The sequence below is a fragment of the Gamsiella multidivaricata genome, assembly GCF_025024155.1.
Source record: "Gamsiella multidivaricata strain RSA 2152 chromosome Unknown BC939scaffold_80, whole genome shotgun sequence".
NCBI lineage: Eukaryota > Fungi > Mortierellomycota > Mortierellomycetes > Mortierellales > Mortierellaceae > Gamsiella > Gamsiella multidivaricata.
In genome coordinates this window covers 71890-84343 of record NW_026251788.1, presented here as the reverse complement: position 1 = coordinate 84343, position 12454 = coordinate 71890, and the positions used below count along the sequence as shown (strand labels likewise).

The window sequence follows — 12454 nt, the reverse complement described above, 5'->3', positions numbered from 1 at the left end:
GACCGCTTTAAAGAACGTCAAGTGAAGTTTTTTCTTTTTCTTTTTTTTTTTCTGCAAATGAAGGTGCAACAGACAATGGTCGCAATCAAGGAACGAACACACTTCGAGACGAGCGGTGCCACAAACAATCATAGATGAAATAGCGGCAAAATGACTGCTTTGTTTATTATGCAGACGAATTGCCAGACTCTTGTGCTTCCGGAGAAGAGCCAGGGCCTGCACCATCGGCCTCTTCTGCAGATCCTTCTGCTGCCTGCGCTGTTGCTGCTGTTTCTGCTGCTTCTGCTGCTGCCGCTGCCGCCGCCGCTCTCTCGGCCTTTTCCCTTTCCATCTAAAACAGGAGCACAAGATTATGATGGTCAATAGAATATTCCTCAGTAGCCGTTTTTTTTTTTTTCTTTCCGATTTCCAACCACACCATTGCACTCCATCGAACTTACCCTTGCTTTCCACTCGTGTGCCTTGCTGAGCAGCTTGAAGTTGGGCTTCTCCGCCTGATCGTCTGGGAAGATATAATCGTAGTACTCCTCCCATTGTGACGATCCTGCCATTGCCCCGTCTGCAGTCTCAATCTGTCGGCGCTTCTTGACCATCTTCGGCATAAGGTCCTGCACAGTCTGGAGTGTCTCTGCTGTTCCTTGTGCCTGCTCAAACTCCTTCCATGCCTCCAACAGGATCACACGTTCTTCCTTCAATCCTTGCTCCTTCATTTTCTGGCAACCCTTCTTGAACACCTCCCGAGCCACGGCAGCCTGACCCTCTTCAGGAACACTCGCCTCAAAATGAGCCCAACTGATCCAGACCTTGACATGAGCTGTCCTCTCCAACAATTGCCTGTATAACGATCGTGCATTGCCCCATTCTTCCTCGCCCACCTCAAAATCAATACAAGCCTTCCAAAGGATCTCGGGCATGTCCAATTCTGGCTGAGCAATTGCAAGATCAAAGATGGCTCTCGCACGCTCTGTATCCTGCAGTTCGCTTTCGAGCTCTGCAAATTTGATCCATGCGGCACAGTTCGATGGCGACCATTCCAAGTATTTCGCATACAGTGCCCTCGCTCTCGAGATGTCACGTAGCTAATTCATAATATAAATACGAGGTATCAGAATCGCGTGCCAGAAGAACATTCTAGAAAAAATGTAGCCAGTCCGATGATAATATCGCTCACCTCCAACTCCAATTCGATATATCCTTTGAACAGCCTGTCCTTGGGGCACATGCCCAAAGCCATTCCCAAGGTTTTGCGCGCTGCTGCAAGGTCCAGCTGTCGAATCTCAAACTTGGCGTAGAGCAGCCAGATCTTGGCAAACGTAAACACCTTGTGAGGAATAAGCTGAAGGCAGCTCTTATAGACCTGTCTCGTGCGTTCATAATCCTAAAACGAATCATGATCCGATTAGCGACTTTTTCCCCTGGAATAATCCAAACGAATGCTGCTTCCACATGCTATGGCATTTACGGGTTTCCAGAACATACTTTTGTTTCCAGTTCCTCGAACAAGGCGTATTTGATCCAGAGATAGATGTATCGTCTCCAAAGACGCTTCTCCTGTGCTGGCGGTATTTGCGCGATAGCTCGCTCATATACCTCCCGAACCCGATCCACGTCGCCTGTGCTCTCCTCCAGCTTTCCATAGTCGAACCAAGTGTCGTAGTTCTTCAGATTAATTGCCAAATCCTAAGCAAACAAATAACCGGGTATATGATTAGCATCTGCTGAAACAATAAGATTGTTGACGGGCTGCCCTCGCTGTTGATAACTTACTGCCTCATACTGAAGCCGTCGCTTGCCAACAACAACATCCTCGATCCCGTCCTTATCACCATACTGCTTCTCGAATTGCACATATTGATTGTAGAGCGCCTGAGATTTAGAGCGAGAGATGCGATCCAGTGCATACTTGTAAATGACGCGTGCCCTTTCAGTCTATAATGCCAAAAAAGAAAAAAGGAAAGAAAGAAAGAAAGAAGAGTCAATACATGTCTTTGCAAGCGGATACTGAAGATCTCGATCCTTTGTCTCCTAGTCCGTACCTCCTTTTGCCTAGTCTCGAATTTCGCAAACGCAATAAACAGACGCTGCTCCATCAGTTCTTCACCCATAACCTCAATGGCTCTCGTAAAGATATCTCGCGCCTTCTCAGTTGAGCCTTCCCGTTCCTCGAATTCGGCCCATTTGATCCAGTTCTTGGGGTCCGGATGGATATGAACGAATCGTTCGTAGACAGCTCGTGCGCGGTCCAGCTCCTTGTACCGCTTTTCAAACTTGACATATGCCATCCATGCTTCCTCCTCTGGTTCCCACTGCATCCAGCGCTCAAAAATCTGACGGGCGCGAGCGACTTCTTCCAACATCTCCTCCATATAGGTGTATTTCAGCCTATAACAACAGGATCATGGGAATAAATAAATAAATAAATGAAAATGCGATATTAATATAATAACAAAGAGTCGCTCGATCCCTTGGTTAGCGGATCTTTAAGGCATGTCCAGAAAAAAACTCAAATACGTTACCAGAACTGATCTCGACGCGGCAAGATAGTGACTATCCTGTCAAAGAGATTACGCGCCAGAGCAATGTTTTTGTGCTTCATTTCCATCTCGACGTATTTCAGGTACAATGTCGAGTTCTGGCTATCCACCTGCAATGCACGCTCGTACACTGAACGAGCTCTACGGGTGATCGAAAAAAAAAAAAAAACAACGTAAATTCGAGTCAGTTGCCCGATACATATATCCTCTCCCCCAATGCAAAGGTTCCGTTCCAAAGTTGAATTAACAGTATCCAGAGACAGCCGTCCATACCTTTGCAGCTCATCCTGACTCTCCTCCCATGTAGCATACTTGAGCCACTCTCCAATATGAAGTCGACTCCGCTGGATACGATCCTCAAACTCCTTGCGCTTCCTTCCCCTGTACTCCATGAGTTCCTCATGATCATGGATTTTCTGCTTTGGGACATTGATAGCGACCTCCTGTCTCTCCTTGGCCTCGCGCAGAATCTGCTCGGCCGAGATCTGCACCGGCGCGGCATTCTTGTTCTTGATCTGTGTGGTATGCAAAAACAAAAAAAAAAAAAAAAAAAAAATGCTGATTAGAAGGGTGTCCAAAGCGACTGAGTGACAGCAAGGCATAGGATACTAATAGCAAAAATGCAGGGTAAAGTCATGCCTTGGGTGGTTGAGTTGATCTCTTTTCCATGCTGACTATGATTATGAGCAACAGGGGCCCGCGAGAGGAGTAGATGGATGAAGGATGCGCGCATTGCCAAAACTACGTCAGCTCTAATACAACTGGCCTACATCACGTGAAGACTATACAATTACCATTTTAAGCAATTGCTGCCCTCGGTTGACCTATACTTACCAAGGCGTCTCAGCGATCCAGTCCAGCAAGAGTTATCGTCAGACAGCCCCGCTAACGAACACGGAGTAGCCTCTCATGTCATTCTCTGAGCGAGCTCGGTACGTTGTTTTGGCAAAACGCTGCGCTGAAGAAAAGGCTTCAGGGGCTAGCACTGGTGGACTTTGTGAACAAGAACACCATTCCCGCCCCGGGTGACCAAATCGATTGACTTGGGTAGAGGGCTCCTGCACTCTTTATCACAGAGACGCTTTCGAACGTCGGCAGGTGTGAGCCGCGCAAAAGGGCCGAGCGATTACAATGATTCGACGTCCGTGATGGACCTGAGCATGATGCGAGAATACGTTCAATCCATTCGGTAGGCCAACTTCGATCCTAAGACTTACGAGGGACGCGTCTATGTTCACCGAGGTTCAATTCAGGCAGAGAGTTTCAGCCTTCATCTATCGGCTTTCAAGTTAAAAGAGCTGCAATCAGTCAGATACACACGACTCTCGCAGAATGTCTTGCCCCTTCGAATTACATCCACAGTCGGGGCCAGTAGATTTTTACTTGACCGAGGTCCGAAACATTGTGAAGAACCCAGCATGATGTCAACGACCTTTGGGGATGTGCGCCGGACCAAATCAAGTCCTGAGTCTCGATCTCGATCTCGATCAAGCCTGTGTAGTCGGAACCAGCGCGTTGCTACCAAAGATCGATGCTCCTGCCAGTACGACAACGGGGCCTGGAAGAAAGGATGATGATGTCCACATGGTCAGCTCTTCCGAGGATACAACCCCTACTCCTGTTCCTCCCACCTATTACAATCTCGCAGTGGAGCAGAAAGTTGTGCACCAGCCCACGTTCAAGCACAGAAGATGGTTGGAAGAGCAAAAAAAAAATTATGCAAGGGGACGGGATAGAATCCAAGAGCAACATTGAGACCAAGCTGCAACCGCTGCGCGGTGAGGGAGCCAGCTTTGCGAGCTATGCTATGGAGTTGGAGAAAATAGAGAGACAACTGAATGAGTTCTACAACGGCAATAACCGATTCAAAAAGCATAAGTGGGACGCGAGAAGAGCCAGGGATACGGAGTACAGACTCATAACGGATCGCCTGCTCAAGTTGGTCGGAGGAGTGTGCAGGGATGCGTTCTGTGACGTATTTGAGCCTGAATGGTTCTGTACTCTGCTGAGCTTCCACATCCATGGTACCGTTATATGCTTAATTCGATGCTTTATTACAATGTGTGGTGTGATGATGATGTTCGCTATTGGTCCTGCTGTTCTTATTATTACAGCTCTTCCTATATCCGGATCTTGGAGTATCGGTCATTCCAGCCTGATCTGCTCTAGAAGGCGCTCTCCTCGTCGTACTCGAACTCTCCCTTGGCAAGCTCTGTCTGGAAGGTCTGGATGACATGACTGCAGATATCTGTCAGATCGTCCAAACCCTTGAACATAGCCTCCACTGCAGTCGTCCTGTCTGTGGTTTGGATCCTGACGTTGGTCCTTGCTTCTGAGGGATGTGGGATCGAATATGATGCGAAATCGACTTCAGGGCTACATCCGAAAGAGGGAGCGAAGGAGGGGGGTTAATTGGAGCTAATATGGGGGCGCGATCCATGCGTATCACTGCAGTTGCCTGCCAACCTGGTCCGGTACATACTTTTTCATGAGGGTCCAGCGGAGTGCGTTTCCAAGAGTGTGGTCTTCGTCCTGTAAACAAAAAGTAGCGCATTGGGGCTCCGTCATTGTTCCTGGGACCTATTTGATATTGTTGGAGGCAGCCGTTAGAGGGACTTCAAGACGACCTTCGTTCAGCAAGTTCTGTAGTTGACTCTGTGCATGAAACGCTCAGTCAATCAGGCTCTTGAATGCGCTTCAACTTACAATGGTAACCTTGCCAGTATCGACCTCGATGGGGTCTTCATCCATGCGAGCAACCTTTGGGGCAGACATATTATACAATCAGTAGGTGGATGGGTGGGTAGGATGTATGGGCGAGCACAAGTGAATGGAGAATGAAGCTACAGACATGCTCATCTCAACAACAAAAAAAAAAAAATGTGTGGCTGAAGTTTTTTTTTTTTTTTGCCTAGACAGAGTGGAATTTATTTTCGGAGACAAAAAATGGGTGGTTCTTTGAAATGGAGCAGCTGCAAAATACAAAAAAGACACACAAACAAATATAGACACATATGCTTAGAAGGCCTTCTTCTTCTCGTCCATGCTCATACCGCCAGGTCCAATTGTGACCAGGAGCAAGAGACCGCCCATGATCGATAGCGTCTGGAAAAAGTCGTACTTGAGGAAATCCTTCTGCATGTGGGCGTTATCGACGGACCACCAGTTGTTGACGACAATGTTGAAGATGGACAAGAAGAGGACCAGGAACATGGCCGACCATTTGGCCTTGAATCCGAGCGCAATCATCACACAGGCGATAAAGCCGATGACGGATCCAATGACACGGGTCAAGGACCAGGATCCATGGAGAGAGGATCCAGGGCGAGCAAAGCCGATGAACAAGAAGATGAGGAGCACTCGGCCAGCGAGTTGGAAGTACGTGCGCTTGTTGTTCTCGGTGATGGAGGGCAATCCCGCAAAGAGCTGCTTGCGTTTGCTCAGACTGTCCGAAACAACCATCAACAGGCCACCGATCACGGAGAGGTTGCGGAGGAAGAAGCTGGCGTCGAAGATCAAACCGTAGCCGAGTGCCTGCGTGATCACGACTCCGAAGAGGGCCGCTGCTGCGTATTCCGTGTGTTTCCTTGCAATCACCATGACGGAGCAGCTCAACATGGTCTATGTAACCATACACAAAGGACACAAAAGACACAAAAGACACAAAGACGCGATCGAAACAGGACAATTGACGTTAGAAAGGAGGATTTCTTTGGTCACATGTGAAAAGACGGGCATAACCCAGCAGTGGTACTTTGTCGATGGTCCTTCAGCAATGAAATAGGGCGCACTTACCAAGACGTTGGTGAGCAAGAAGATATGGCTGAGGCCCCATGGAAAGCGACGACTGCGCTCGAGGTAGAACAGCTGGTCGCTGAACTGGGTCGTGATACGGAGGGCATCCTCGAGGAAGGTCACGACGATAAGGAAACGCGCAATCGCTGGAATGTAGGGTTTTATGGGCTAAGAAAAAAGACGCGGTCCGTCAGTCGGTCAATGTGCCCCCCAGAAGAGATCGCGATGGGCTTGCAGAGATAATATTCGACTTACTTGGCCAATGCTGTCAATGATGTCCTCGAACTTGCGGGAGTACTCCTGTAGGGATTCCATTGTAATAATAGATGTAGTCGGGCGGTGGTGCCAATTTATAATAGAGCGTTTAAGTCGATTGTTTCTGCAGAGTAAGAGAGGCTGCGTGCGAATAAAAAAAGACGGCTCCGTGAACGAGACAGTGAGGAGGACCTGGTTCAGAAGAGAATGAGGATGAGGAAGAAAGAAAGGAGAGGATTAGTTCTGGTCCAGCATTGTCCAGGTAGAGGTGGGTGCTGATTCCTGGTTCTGCAAAAGAAAGCGAGTTCCGTCCAGCTACTGCATGTACCTTTGGGAGTGAAAGAGTGGAGGAGAAAGAAGGAAAGGGAAGGGAAGGGGAGGTGAGAGAGAAGAAAGAAAGAGAAAGTAACAAGACGAACAAAAGAAAGAAAGAAAGAAAGAAAGAAAGAAAGAGGGAGCGGAGGGACGGTGTCTGCACCGCATACAGCAAGGACGTGCTCGCCTCTCATTTGCAGTATCCTCCCCCATTAATGATTAGCACTGTGTATTGATTGCATTGCATACACACCCACGCCCACACCCACACCCGCCCTCTCCTCTGCATTCCTTCGTCCTTCCTCCTTCGTTAAGCAACGTTAAGCAACACACACGCCACACCCGCTCTGCTGCGAAGGTCTGTGGTTGAGTGTGTCTCCGGTGTTTGTTTGTTTGTTTGGCTGCTCAATTGGTTGGTCAATTGTTCCCCCTGCTGAGACAAGCGCGAACAGTGCATAAAAAGAAGGGGGTCTGACGGACGACAAGAGCAACCCGCTCCTCAGAGATCCACACCCGTATCCCAGGGATCCCCGCCGTCGCCCCTACAACACAACAAACCCGGCGCCCAAACTAGACCCGAATGAACAACCAAGCAACCAAGCAACCAAGCAACCATACATCTCTCTCTCCCTCTCTCTATCTCTTTATCGATCTCCATCTCGCGTTTTATCTCGCGTTTCCTTCTTTTTTATCGTCGAATTTATCAACCCTCTTTCTTATATATCATGATCCCTCCTCTTTAAAGCCCATCTATCACTTCACACCTACATCTTCGGCTATATGCAAGCCGAAGACCGGTTACTCGACAGGGTGTCAGGCAACAAACAAAGCTCCTGCAATAGCGCGCTCCCTACGAGTACAAGCCCTATGAGTAGGGGGGAGGAGGCCATTGATTCCATTGACTAATCGATAAACACAACCAACTTTTCTATCCCTTTGCTCGTGAGAACTTGGATGACAATGCTCATTAGAGTCTCGGCAGCCCGTCCGTCCGCCCTTCGTCTCCTCTCTCATTTGGCATGATGTAGCACAATGGCTCTCAAAAAAAGGACCACTCTTACATAGTCCAAGTGCATCATTTCAAATTCAAACCCGTTTTCAAATCACTTCTCTTCCCTGTCTCCGTATATAATCTGCACTTGTACCTGTACCATACCAAACACGCTGATGTTTCCAAAAAAACGAAAAGAGTCTCTTTCAAGAATCCCCCCCCCTTCCTCAGGGTCTCTCTATGCTCTACTTTGTCCAATAGGATCTCTCCAGCGCGTTCAGCATGTTCTCATGGCGAGACGGCTGAAGAGCCAGCCCTTGGTATTGGACCCTTGGATAGGGTTTTTTTGCTTCTGCTCCCATGAGCATCGGCGCCCGAGACTAGACCCTTATCTGCACAATCCAGAGTCTAAGCAAAGCACGCAATAAACAAAACCCGTGTTTAAAAGCTCTCTCAGGGCACATCCCCATCCCCGTTCTCGTGATTCGCTTGGCCTTAATGCCATCTCCACTATCATCATCATCATCATTATCATCAGCAGCAGCATCATCCTCCATGTTCCTTCAATTGCTCTCACGCACCGTATTGAATTTTTTACATACGATGCTTTATTCGACAAAACATAAAAAAGAGTGTCGCATGCTACTATTCCCTGCAACTGAGCAAGACGATCAATAGAGGGGAAGAGGGGAAGAGGGGAAGCGTAAAAAAGAGACTCCATATTTTAAGCACTGGTTCCTACTCCTGACTGACGATCCTGACTGTCCTGCGCCTGCGATCCCGCTGCCTGTCCCTCGGTCGCGACGTCTTCCGGCTTGGATGATGCTTGCGCTACAGCCGCAATCGCGTCGTGGGCTGCATCGTGTGTCGGGGCAGTAGTGCCGGCCATCACTCCCAATGTCAGCTTTGCGTTAAGCTCCTCGACCTCCTTAATCAAACGCATATTCTCATCAATACGCATCGCTCCCAGCGTCAACTTTGCATTGAGCTCCTCGACTTCTTTGTACAATCTCGCGTTCTCCTCCTGCAGTCGCGTGCACGTGTCCTGAAGCTCGTTCACGTAGGCCTTCTTCTTCTTGCGACACTCCTTGGCCGCCATCCTATTCCTCAACAACCGGCGCTGTCTCCGCTCATCATTGGTCATATTGCGATTGTTCGCCCGCTTTCCGTTCAGAATCTCGTCCTCATGAGACGATCCAGTGTCATTGCCTGGAGCGTTCTCCGTCTCTGCAGATGCAGCTGCGAGGATTCCTTGGACCGCATCCTTCTGCTGCTCGTGCTGCTGCTCATGCTCATGCTGAAGCTGAAGGTTGCTTTGAAGGCTAGCAACAGCAAGTGGTGCCTGTGCGAGGACATTGGCCAATGCGCTCGAGGTAAGCTGCTCCAGCGTCGCTTGATTGTTGGGGTTAGTCGAATACGACGCGAGTTGCGCTGGATCAATCTTGGCGATCTGCTGCATCCGCTCCAGGTCCGCCATGATACTCGAGTGCGATGTGGCCGTCAAATGCGTCGTGGCAGCGGTCGCGGCAAGGGCCTCCTGTACCACAACTTGAGCAGATGTGTGAGTGTGCGTCTGTGTCGATGTTGCTGTTGACTGCGCATTAGCCGCTGAAACTGCTACGGAGGTCGAAGTGGTCTGCTCCGAGGCGCTGGTCACTGTTATTTCAGTGTCGACGGCAACAGATTGACCAGGGCTGCTGGGGTTGCTGTTGTGGTTGCTACTGTGGTTGCTGCTGTGGCCGCTGGTATGGTTGCTGAGGCTAGAACCACTGGACAAGATCCCTGCAGCTGCGATCGCGTTGTTGTTGACCTCTTCCTGCAACCTGCGAAGCTTGACACTATCCTTGATGTTATCCGCGTCGTCCTCTGCAGGTCGCTTGTGTCCGGGTGTAGCGGTGACAATGGATTCAATAGCGGATGTGTCCAGGTTCTCGATAGAGTTCAGACCAAGGTGGGCAGAAGCTTCTGTTGTAAAGGCCGATGTGCTTTCCCCAGCAGCAACGGCGGCAACGATGGCAGCGTTGACTTCGTTGACTTCCGTGGTCGTGGGGACGGTTGCGTCCTCGTCATATGATGGGTGTGTCATCGGTTGAGTATAGACGGGATGGGACTAGGCGAGCTGGTGGTGGGAAGTGGTATCGTCCTGTACAAGTAGATCTGGTAGAAAGGCAACCGTCAGTGAACAGTGCAACCATGCGACACAGAGCCAGGCAGCACTTTAGGGCAGACCGTGACAGAGGTCATCTGTAAGGGCCGGCTGTTATTGTTATTGTTCCTGTTGTTACTGCTGCTGTTGTAGCTGTAGCTGCTGTTGTAGCTGATGATGATGATGATGCTCCCAAGGGACGATGAGGGCAATCGGAGCCCGCCTTGCTCCAAGCAAAGAGAAGGATGGAGAGGGGGGAGGATCGCTGCGGACAAGCAGACAAGGGCATGCGCGAAGAAGGGCACTCATTCGTACCTGCGTTTGGAATTATATTTCCTCGGGGTCGCGATTCGGGGTGTCGTTGCTGGGATGGGACGTCACCGGGTGGAGAAGAGGGAAGAGTTGCGGATGATGACGAAGGCAGCTCTGTTTTCTTTTTCCTTCAACGAAAAAAGACAACCCGGGCAATGAAATATGAAATGCGATAAGTGTATTCTCAAAGTTAATATCTAGTTATGAAGTTATCCAGGCTGGCGGAACAGCCCACCCCGGCTATACACCACGATATTCATCCCGTCAAACGGCAGGAACTCCTTCTGCATCTCTCCCACACTCTCCTCAGCGGTCCTCTTCTCCATCAGATATTGAATAAACTCCAGCGTCGTGTTGACCTCTCCTCCCGTCGACAGTCGTCGGTGTGGATTCTCATGCGCAAAGACACAACAGGGCACCACCGCAAACGGTTTATGGTGCTTCAGAGCCATGTCTACAATCGGCTCCGTCGCTTGGTCTGGATGCATCCCAATGATAATCGAAGCGCTCTCAAGGACACTGCCATGGTCTATCGCAAACCTATCGTCCAGCAGTGTGCACAGTCGTGGCACCACAAACTGTGCCTGCTGCAATTTCTTGAGTCGCCGTTGTTCCTTTTTCTCTAGCGTTGAATCACTAGTCTCTATCCGCTTTTTCACGTCCTTGTCCTCCTCATAGCCGTCTTGATTATCACCATTGAAACCCTCTTTCTCTAAAAAAGCTGGGTTGACTCCTGTATTATGGCCATCTGAGAGCAACGACGACGACGATGACGCTGCGTGTCGCTTGTAAAACTGACCGTCGCCACCGGCCTCGATGTCCAATTGCTTCCGAATGACGTGCATCAGGTTCCTGCGTTGATAGGGCTTATCCCTACGCACGTTAGGCTCCACGACAGTCGAGCGAATGCCAAACATGTGGGTCAAGAACAATGAGATCTCGCCTTTGCCGCCCGCGACATCCAAGACTCCTGATCCAGAGTTGAGGAGGTCCTTGCCAAATTTGTTGACGAGCCATCGACAAAAGATGTATGCGCGCTGTGAATGCGGGACCTTGGAAGACGTCGAGTGTGGGTCGTCCTCCAGCTTTGATCGCTCCTTCCTTATCTTAGTACGTTCACTGACCCACATCTCCTGGATCATAATATATTCCTCACCCTCTGGATGTTCCTTTTGACAGTCCTTCTTCAGACACCGTTGCGAATTGATCCAGAACTTGCAATAATTCTTCCACGAATCCTGCTGGGAAGGCTGAGAGCTGTCGACGGTATGATTCTTAGTAGTGTTGACTGATGGCGGATCAGGCGGTACTTGCGGTGAGGTTGACTCCTTGAAGCCCATGGCAGGCTCAGATACAAAGGGGATATCGCCAGACCATGCTTTGACTACTGCAAAGTCCGCTGCCTGATAAACGGGATGGTCCCTTTTGGTAATCTCGTCCTCGGACGCCTCAAAGACCCGCAGGGTGATCGTATCGCCACGCCTGATCTTCTTCCAACGCGAAATCAACTCAAGATCCGAAAGGCTTTGAGGGAGATTCTGGCGGTCGTCATCCGAGCGGAAGATGACGGTGCACTTGAGCTGGTCGCTTATCCGCAGATCGATAAAGAAGAAGCGCTTGTAGCACTTGCGTGCGTGGACCACCTGGCCGATGAGTTGCTGACTAGCTGAGTTCTCATGGTGATGCTGATCCAGAGTGCCATTGCAGCTCTGGTCCTGGTCCTGAATCTGACCCTGAACCTGAACCTGAACTTGATCCTCCTGAGTCTGGTCCGGCAATACCATGGGGACTATGCAGACAACTGATCTTGAAGCTGGTCGAGACACAGGGCCCAGGTGTGTGCCTGGGGGATGGAATAAAGGGCCTCTGTAACTGAATATATCTCTGTAAATGAACGAACCAGAGTCTGGAGTCTGCTGCCCCGCGTATGGTTTCGCTTTCTGTCTCTTGCTCCACACTCTCTTCCCCCATTCTCCTACACCCTCCATTTTCTACATACGTTTTTCCTACACCCACTCTTCACACGCACCACTTCACACCCTTTTTTTTTTTTTTTTTTTCTCGGTCCTCAACAAGAATACAACCTCTCTTTTTTTCTTGACTTCC

The 12454-nt window shown here is 49.7% G+C and overlaps 5 protein-coding genes across 5 annotated transcripts; all 5 read right to left on the bottom strand.

Annotated features, from left to right (window-relative positions):
• Window positions 1–118: 118 nt before the first annotated feature.
• Window positions 119–3251, bottom strand: BC939DRAFT_415438 (uncharacterized protein). Its single transcript, XM_051552997.1, has 9 exons — window positions 3174–3251; window positions 2808–3049; window positions 2517–2675; window positions 2037–2382; window positions 1768–1929; window positions 1480–1680; window positions 1172–1378; window positions 441–1079; window positions 119–331 (listed from the first exon to the last, which is right to left on the bottom strand). Exons 1-9 carry the CDS (start codon window positions 3201–3203, stop codon window positions 167–169), a joined length of 2151 nt encoding a protein of 716 aa, XP_051408122.1. The 5' UTR covers window positions 3204–3251; the 3' UTR covers window positions 119–166.
• A 1316-nt stretch (window positions 3252–4567) lies between these two features.
• BC939DRAFT_463971 (DNA-directed RNA polymerase III subunit C19) lies at window positions 4568–5417 on the bottom strand. Its single transcript, XM_051557312.1, has 3 exons — window positions 5241–5417; window positions 5017–5114; window positions 4568–4910 (listed from the first exon to the last, which is right to left on the bottom strand). The coding sequence occupies exons 1-3, from the start codon at window positions 5307–5309 to the stop codon at window positions 4700–4702; spliced, it is 378 nt and encodes a 125-aa protein (XP_051408121.1). The 5' UTR covers window positions 5310–5417; the 3' UTR covers window positions 4568–4699.
• On the bottom strand, window positions 5403–7037 carry BC939DRAFT_463966 (SURF4 family-domain-containing protein). The gene is made up of 4 exons (XM_051557311.1): window positions 6913–7037; window positions 6585–6776; window positions 6330–6497; window positions 5403–6155 (listed from the first exon to the last, which is right to left on the bottom strand). The coding sequence occupies exons 2-4, from the start codon at window positions 6642–6644 to the stop codon at window positions 5553–5555; spliced, it is 831 nt and encodes a 276-aa protein (XP_051408120.1). The 5' UTR covers window positions 6645–6776; window positions 6913–7037; the 3' UTR covers window positions 5403–5552.
• Window positions 7038–8480: 1443 nt separating this feature from the next.
• Window positions 8481–10440, bottom strand: BC939DRAFT_463963 (uncharacterized protein). The gene is made up of 2 exons (XM_051557310.1): window positions 10352–10440; window positions 8481–10047 (listed from the first exon to the last, which is right to left on the bottom strand). Exon 2 carries the CDS (start codon window positions 9974–9976, stop codon window positions 8615–8617), a length of 1362 nt encoding a protein of 453 aa, XP_051408119.1. The 5' UTR covers window positions 9977–10047; window positions 10352–10440; the 3' UTR covers window positions 8481–8614.
• Window positions 10441–10517: 77 nt separating this feature from the next.
• Window positions 10518–12447, bottom strand: BC939DRAFT_463961 (uncharacterized protein). The gene has a single exon (XM_051557309.1). The coding sequence runs from the start codon at window positions 12334–12336 to the stop codon at window positions 10558–10560; it is 1779 nt and encodes a 592-aa protein (XP_051408118.1). The 5' UTR covers window positions 12337–12447; the 3' UTR covers window positions 10518–10557.
• Window positions 12448–12454: the final 7 nt, after the last annotated feature.

Bases quoted from the DNA above. Each gene is read 5' to 3' on its own strand.
- BC939DRAFT_415438 (XM_051552997.1), bottom strand. From the start codon at position 3,203: ATGGAAAAGAGATCAACTCAACCACCCAAG. The intron at 3,050-3,173 runs GCATGACTTTAC...CATACCACACAG, and splicing joins GATCAACTCAACCACCCAAG to ATCAAGAACAAGAATGCCGC. The intron at 332-440 runs GTAAGTTCGATG...CTCCTGTTTTAG, and splicing joins CACACGAGTGGAAAGCAAGG to ATGGAAAGGGAAAAGGCCGA.
- BC939DRAFT_463971 (XM_051557312.1), bottom strand. From the start codon at position 5,309: ATGTCTGCCCCAAAGGTTGCTCGCATGGATGAAGACCCCATCGAGGTC. The intron at 5,115-5,240 runs GTAAGTTGAAGC...AATATCAAATAG, and splicing joins ATACTGGCAAGGTTACCATT to GTCCCAGGAACAATGACGGA. The intron at 4,911-5,016 runs GTATGTACCGGA...TTTCGGATGTAG, and splicing joins CGCTGGACCCTCATGAAAAA to CCCTGAAGTCGATTTCGCAT.
- BC939DRAFT_463966 (XM_051557311.1), bottom strand. From the start codon at position 6,644: ATGGAATCCCTACAGGAGTACTCCCGCAAGTTCGAGGACATCATTGAC. The intron at 6,498-6,584 runs GTAAGTCGAATA...CTTTTTTCTTAG, and splicing joins TCATTGACAGCATTGGCCAA to CCCATAAAACCCTACATTCC. The intron at 6,156-6,329 runs GTAAGTGCGCCC...ATGGTTACATAG, and splicing joins TCTTGCTCACCAACGTCTTG to ACCATGTTGAGCTGCTCCGT.
- BC939DRAFT_463963 (XM_051557310.1), bottom strand. From the start codon at position 9,976: ATGACACACCCATCATATGACGAGGACGCAACCGTCCCCACGACCACG.
- BC939DRAFT_463961 (XM_051557309.1), bottom strand. From the start codon at position 12,336: ATGGAGGGTGTAGGAGAATGGGGGAAGAGAGTGTGGAGCAAGAGACAG.